The sequence below is a fragment of the Electrophorus electricus genome, chromosome 4 (assembly GCF_041902795.1).
Source record: "Electrophorus electricus isolate QZ-2024a chromosome 4, ASM4190279v1, whole genome shotgun sequence".
NCBI lineage: Eukaryota > Metazoa > Chordata > Actinopteri > Gymnotiformes > Gymnotidae > Electrophorus > Electrophorus electricus.
The window spans coordinates 13,187,603-13,195,000 of NC_137500.1; the positions used below are offsets into that span (position 1 = coordinate 13,187,603).

The window sequence follows — 7,398 nt, forward strand, 5'->3', positions numbered from 1 at the left end:
GCGGTGGCTGCCTTTCACGTCACTCCTACAGGTGTAGGTAAATAAATCGGTGCTCAGGCTTCAGACACAGACACACACACACACACACACACACACACACACACATCCAGACTAAACCATACCGAGCCCATCCAGGGTTGGGCACTGTTCTCAACGCCTCACCTGTAGATGAGTGATGAAGGAGAGTCTCTGCCGAGGGAAGCGATCGCAGCCCTCCCACAGGCACTGGCCCGGGTACACCTCTGTGCTGCCATGCTGCGTTGCCGCGTGGTAGAACACCTGCGAGGGCGTCTCGAACCACCTGAAAGACCCCACAGGACCCGGAGGGCAGGGGTGGGTGAGGGAAGAACATCTCGGAAGGTGCTGGCTGTGCTGGCTCACGAAAACTGAGAACATGCTTCAAAACACGTTTTAGGGACCGAACCCTCTAATTGTCTTCGTTCAGGTCTGAAGCAGTTTTTGGTTTCAAACTGTCTTTTCTGTAAACAAGTTAACGACCAGTAGTTACTGACAAGTTAACGAACAATGTGAGCTGTAATGGCCAATGTGGAATCACCATTTTGCTCAATTACCTAAGACTCCTTTGCTCTAAGAAAACACAACTCCAAAATCATGAATGCGTTTTCAGATGCTCTCGCTACTTGCAGACCCTTCCGCTACACACCTGCAGTGACTCGTGTGAGGCTTTGGTGGCTCATGTTTTTTAAGCCTCTAATTCAATAATACTTTTCTATAGAACTACACTCATTTTAACCAATGTGTTTTAACAGAAACCCAGAACCTAAAGATTAGGATGCTAGGAAAAGTTCTCAAAGAGGAATCAGTCGGGTAATCATTCCGGTTGGGTTCTTCGTACCGTTTACAGGCCTGCCATAGACATTTGAAGTTCTGCCCAGGTTTGCGAGTCTGCTCCAAGGGAAGTGCTGTGGCTTGTGGACCCTCAGATAGAGGAAGCGAGCTCTGATTGGCTCCCTGTGCAGATGGAGCTCCTGGGGGTGGAGACTGCGTTGACTGTGTTGATGCAGGCTGCTGCAAAACAGAGAAAAGGGGAACTCCCTTTACATGCTGAAAACTGATAACGTTAAACGGTCTCCCAAATTTTCAGCATTTGTGCCACCACTTGTGCCAAGGAAGGCCACTGAAAAACCCTGTTACAAACGTTACATACTGCTTTATTTTAGTTTTCTGTTAAAAATAACAAAAATCACCTGGGGCAAACTGATGGCATCACCTGTGCTTTACAGAGCATTTTTGCCACATCTGACTAAAGTTAAATACAAAGACTGCAAAGTTACGGTCAGAAACACTAATGCAAGAATGCCAAAAGTTGTTATTAATGATGTACAGAACATACAGATGAAAAGGCACAGGAATATAATTAACCTAAGACAGTACCATCTGAAAACTAGCCATCAAGACATTAATAATAACCACTGTGAAGAATTTTACACACAGAGGAAGAATTCCATCAGGACAGTGAGACCATCTGACTGCGCCAAGATTCGCAGTAGTAATTTTCTGGTCTAATAGTTTTTATATTTAATATTTCATTATTATAGACTGAACTTCTGGAAACAATACCAAAGTCACTGACGCCAACAGCAACATATCTGTACAGTGCTGTTAAGCAATTAAAACTAAACTGTCACAGAGTAAATCAAAAAGTAAAAAAAAAAATCTTAAAAAAAAAAAAAGTGACTAAAACGCAACATTGAAATCCTCCATCCAGTCTGCTCAGATGGCTAAACATTTGGTTGCTACATATCGAACAGCAGGGCGAGCACAAAGTCAACAAAGGGAGGAAACACCACAAGACAACACCAGCACATTGATCAAATATCAGGCAACCTGCCATTAAACATACATAACAAAGCCAGACATCCTTAGTAAACAGACCTTTTATATACATAATACAAACTGGAGTCTGTAATTTAAAAATTCAGAGTAAAATGTTTTAGTTCTATGATCACCATCATCATCATCAGGACGCAATGACGCCTGAACTGACGAATCTTGGCCGTTTCCCGAAATCATCGGAGTGTAAAGATCATCTTAAATTTGATGGCGTGTTCAGTATAATACATGCTCCATCATTCAAAGATGGTCTTCGCTTCATGATGCTTCTAGGAAATCCAGCCCAGATCTTAATGAGACTTCTGAACTGACGGAGCCGATGAATTTGAACGAGACTTCTGAACCGATGAATCCGATGACGTAGCTGAATGAGCGACTTCTGAACTGATCTTAACCACTGAATGTTTGAGGCATTAACACTTCACATCCAGCCTGCATGGACACTGCACGCTGCCATCTTGGCTCACGCACCCCAAGATTACATATCAGATGTCTGAGCAACACTTCAGCGAGCTGTACTAATGTGAGCTGTGTTTTTCTGAGCTATTTTGTTTCAAGAGGCAGTTTTAAAGTGATGGTGGACAATAGCACAAGTGACATCAGAACATGTATTACAATACATGCAGTTTTTGCTGGAGTTCAACTGGACACAATGCACCAGCAAATCACTAGTTCCACATTTAAAAAACATTTTCAAAGTACAACAATTAAAAGACTGAACTGTTTAAGAAGAATCAAGGGGCAAAAAGAAATAACTGGGGGAAAATGAACAGATTCAAGAACATGTATTAGAATAAATCACCCAGTTATATATTTCTACACCATTTTTATTTCACAGTATTATAGCACTGTTTGTTGTTTACAGGCCATCTGTAATCGATGTGGTCAGAGTTTCAGAAGTTGTGACAATACCAACAAGTTAAGAAAATCAATACATCATGAATGTCTGATTCTAATATCATGAAGTTTGGCTAATTATACATTTATAATAATTCTGGGTCATGTACTGTAAGAAGAAAGCATTTCTGGCACACTGGTAATAGATGACCCATAGACAGCAATGTATAAAACTGCTGCAAACAGCAAGCACATAGCAACGCTACACACACATTAATATAGAATACTATACGTACACATGCATGCATGCATACACACACGAACAAATGCATTCCCACGGGTGTGTGCGGAGCTCTTACCTGAGTGGCAGTGTCTGGAAGGGTAGTGGGCACACTGGGTCTCTGCTGTGCTGCGTTTTCTATTGCTACTTTTGCTACTGTGCTTGGGTCTGCGCCTGCCGGGACTGCCACCATGGTGGCGCTGCTGCCAGCATTGTTGGGGTCGCTGATGGTCACTATCCTCACGCCCACCTTGTTGGGGATACCAGAGACCACAGCGGGCCGGTCCCAGTCCTCCGCCGGCCTCTTCAGTACTCTGTTCTCGGCCGTGCCGTTGGTGGGCGGCTCGGTCAGCGGGGAGCCGGCGCCCGCGGGGGGCGGCGCGGAGTGGTTGTGAGGTGGGTGCTGCTGCTGCTGCTGCTGCTGCTGCTGCCTCGGGCCCGGAGGGTCAGGGAGCTGGACCGTGGGGCCGTTGGTGATCTCGGCGCCGTGGCCGCAGCTTTTGGGTCCGTTGGCCAGGCGCTCCGGCGCCTCCGCTTTGGCAGTGCCCTGCTGGGGGGTGGGAAGGGGGTCGGTGAGAGCCGACGCCACGTGCCCTCGCGGAGGCAGCAGCACCTCCCCGTTGCCCATGTGTCTGGAAGCTTTGTGATTTGGAATGTTTTTGCCTGGGTGGGTTCCAGTGCTGGCGTCCCCGCGTTCAAAGTCACAAATGCCGTTTACCAGGAGCTTTCGGGACTCCGAGGGCGGGCCCCCCGGCGCCGGCTTGGCCGGGGCGTCGCTGCCTTGCGTGGTGGGGCCGTTGAGGGCCTCTGGCTGGCTGTTCCCTGAGTGGTACGGAGGTAGACTCGAGTCAAACTTGCTCCCGTTGAGCAGCTTGGCCCCAGGTCCGTCCACCTCCACAGGCTGCCCGTTGCTGGCTTTGGTGGATCCTTCCGTTACCATGGAGTTTTCCATCACCTCGATCTTCCGCTCGTGGATGTGGAGTCCTGTGGCGTCCTTGGCCTCCTCCTCCTTTTGGCAGATGATTTTGTCGCCTCTGAACGGCGGCACAGGCGCCGCCGTGCAGGTCGGTACAGCGGGTGGTGGGGGCGGGGTCAGCTGCAGGCCAAGCGTCGGGGGCGACGCACTGATGGCCAGACTGGTCTGAGGCACCAGCGGGGACGGCGCCCCCTGGCTGCTGGCGGCGGCGTTTGAGAAGCTGGAGTTTGGCACTACCGTGAAGGTGACCTGGTTGCTGGGAGTGGCCTGTAATATAGTGGTGGGGTTCGAGGTGGAGAGGATCTGGCCGGGTAAGATGGAGATGGGCACAGTCTGTACGGCAGCCCCAGCCTGCAGGGAGCTTTGCACGAGCTGGACGTTTAGCTGCTGGGTCTGCGGCGCGCCCTGGCCGCTGCTGGTCACCTGGTAAACTACCTGCGGGCTGGGGGCCCTGGTGCTGGTTGGAGGAGGTACCTGGGGGGCAGGGAGAATGAGCTTCCCTCCGGGTGTGGTGGGCCCACGCTTCGGAAGCAGCAGCTGTTTGATCAGGCTGGACTCGGTGGAGGTAGTGTGGGCGGAGGCCGTGGGAGGCAGCGGGGGAGGGGGCGGCGGCGGCGGCGGGTGGATCTGAATCTGCTGCTGCCGTTTGACGGACAGCATCTGGCTAACGGTGGGAGGAGGGCCCGGAGCCTGGGCGGGGCTCGGGGACGAGGCCAGCACCTGCGGGCTGGTGCACGAGGTGGGCTGTCCGGGGGAAGAGGGGGGTTGTGGGGAGGCGGCCGGCTGCCCGGACAGCTGGATGGTCTGGGCGCTCGGCATGCCTGAGGGGTTGGCCAGCACTATCTGGTGGATGGCAGGAGCAAAAGCAGGATTGGGCTGTGGGTTGGGGCTGACGATGACCAAACTCTGCTGCTGCTGTTGCTGCTGCTGTTGGTGCTGCTGGACCTGCGAGGCGGGTTTGGGGGCGGGTTTGGGGGCGATGTTCTGGAAGGTGACGCGTGGCCCTTGTGCATTCTGTACGCCCGCTACAGTGAACACTTGTCCGCCCGCCACCAGGGACGTGCAAGGGGCGCCGGCGTACTGGGGGGGCGCCAGCACCACCGCCTCCTGTGGGGGGGAGCCCAGCGGGCCCTGCGGAGCAGGGAGGTGCTGCTGATTCAGGGGGGGGCACGCTCCCTGCACCCTGCCTGCCAGGATGTGGCCCTGCGGCACCCCCTGTTGGATCAGCGTGACCGGAGCATGGTGAAGGACAGGCTGTTGGGGCGGAGGGGCCGACGCAGCGGTGCTGTGGTTGGGGGCAACGGGAGCAGTGGGGATGGAGCTCTGAATCATGGCCGTCTTCAGGATGTCGTTGGGCCGCGGCGAAGCCACCGGGCACGAGGGCGGCGCCGGCGGCGGGTTGGCGCCGGCGGGGTTGGGGACGTGCTGGGGGTGGGGGTGCGGCGCTCCGTGAACGCCAAAGGCAACCGGTGGTGCTGCCGGGCCGGCAGTAAGGCTGGGTGCTGGCGCCCGAACGAACTGTCCCCCGGGCTGCGCGGCTGGCGGAAAGGGGCAGAGAAGGAGGTCAGCGAAACTGTGAAAGGGCCAAAGCACTTGGCGATCTGCGAGGACTGGCGCGGGCAGTCTACCTGAGTGGGAGTGCGCCGGGGCCTCCGAGGGAGCCTCGTGCTTGGGCCCCGGAGCAGGACACGCTGGCTGGGTCTGCTGCGTCTGCGGCGTCTGCTGGTAGTACAGCTGAACAGGCAGAGGAACGGACCTCCTCCGCACCCCCACCACGTGGATCTGAGCCTGGCCGCTGACTCTAGTGTCCTCCATGCGCTTTACCGTGTGATTGGGGAAGATCGTCCTGTGAAGAAAGGTCACGGCCCATAGCTGTGAGACACGGCTCTAGAAATGGCAAGCATTTAGGCATGCGTGTGGCCATACAGCGATTACAGAACACGGTCCACCACATACTGATTAGAGCTCATCAACTTTTGTCAGAGGCATTGTAGCCTACAGAGAAAGAAAGACACACAGACACAGACACACACACACACACACACACACACACACACACACACCTTAGGCATTTGTAAAAGCCATTGGAGGTGAGGACACCGCCGCGGGCCATCTTGCTGCAGGTTGCCAAGTAGTCGGAGTACATCTCCGAACGAGAGACAGAGCCCTCTGCGTGAACCTCATAATGAGCCGTCAGCCTAGCGAGAGAGGGGACACACACACACACAAACTCAACACACAAGCCGCAGAACAAGCGGGGCCCCACCGGTAGGCCTGAGAGAGCGTCACGTGACTGCACTCCATGAGTAACTGCCGGACAGCTCTGTATGCGTGACCATATGCGCACGTAGGACATAACCGACGGAGGGTTAGTCTGAGGACTACTGCTTCTGAGGAATAAAGTCATTCGATGTGCCACAAATAGCCAAACACCAGCAGGTTTCAGCCAAAGACAGGTGTATAAGACAACCACATGGGAAATGGCTGCACTGTGTTTTAGCAGGACCTCCTGCTACCATGTCAAGGGCATTCAACTCAGGGCCTCCCCACAAGGCACCTGACCAGGCCCCGTGGTGGGAGGACAGAGCACACAATTGGTTTTTACAGAAGAAATGAAGAAAAAACATTTTTACAATTAAGTCAACCTGCTTGTTTGACAACAGGTCTGGGAATCATCTGAGTGTTGCCGTACTGAGATCGTGTAGCACACCCAGGATCGGTTACTACACCAAATCAGAGCACTTAACGAGCACAATTTTAAATGAAGCGCGTGGACGCAGCTACACACAGATGTGCCAATAATTAAATGAAATAATGGGGGGGGGGGGGGGGGGTTTGAAAAAAAGATCAGTTTTCTTTAAACCTGAAACACAGGACTCATTTACAGTACACTGGAATTGCCTACAGCATGCTAAAACAGCCCAGGGCCTGTCCAAGCAGCCTTGCTCTTGCCTGTGGCCAAAGCCCCCAGCTGGATGATATAACGGCCAACAGGCGACATGTTGGGAGAAGCAACCCTGCTGCTGTTCCGCACAGCTCGAACCCCCAGCCGGCCAACATCAGCCCACGCAGCTATAGGCTCGCCGGGTGAATGAGGCGCGTCGATGCCGGCTCGGGCCAGCTACGCCGCTATTCTCTGCGCAAGAAGTCTCAGGGAACGGAGGTAACAGGCAGGGAGAGGCAGGTGTACACTGCAAAGTGGCTGTCCAGAGCGGGACGGGTGGAGGTCAAGCCTTCCGCCGAGAGCCTTAGAAAGCGACGAACATGAACTGAATTTGGAGAAACTCATTTTGTTGTCAAACGCAGCCAATAGAATCTTAAGCCATCTAGAGAAAGTGTGTGCGTGTGTGTGTGTGTGGGGGGGATGCTGTAAATAAAAAACAGAGGGAAAAAAAAGCAAGATTTACCACTGAACTGCAAACTTCTCTCCATCTATCTCCACAATGCCAGG

At 53.3% G+C, this 7,398-nt stretch overlaps 1 protein-coding gene across 3 annotated transcripts in view; it reads right to left on the bottom strand.

Annotated features, from left to right (window-relative positions):
• arid2 (AT-rich interactive domain 2) overlaps positions 1 to 7,398 on the bottom strand; it is a 36,640-nt gene that overhangs the window by 4,832 nt on the left and 24,410 nt on the right. For 2 of the 3 annotated variants that reach the window (XM_035523529.2, XM_081712462.1), the window contains 6 exons: positions 7,355 to 7,398; positions 6,011 to 6,145; positions 5,576 to 5,793; positions 3,051 to 5,485; positions 857 to 1,029; positions 163 to 301 (listed from right to left, as the gene is read on the bottom strand). The exon at positions 7,355 to 7,398 is cut by the window's right edge and continues 32 nt beyond it. In XM_035523529.2, the coding sequence (XP_035379422.2) occupies positions 163 to 301; positions 857 to 1,029; positions 3,051 to 5,485; positions 5,576 to 5,793; positions 6,011 to 6,145; positions 7,355 to 7,398 (3,144 nt within the window). The remainder of the gene's footprint in view (positions 1 to 162; positions 302 to 856; positions 1,030 to 3,050; positions 5,486 to 5,575; positions 5,794 to 6,010; positions 6,146 to 7,354) is intronic. The other variant, XM_081712461.1, reaches the window with a different exon arrangement.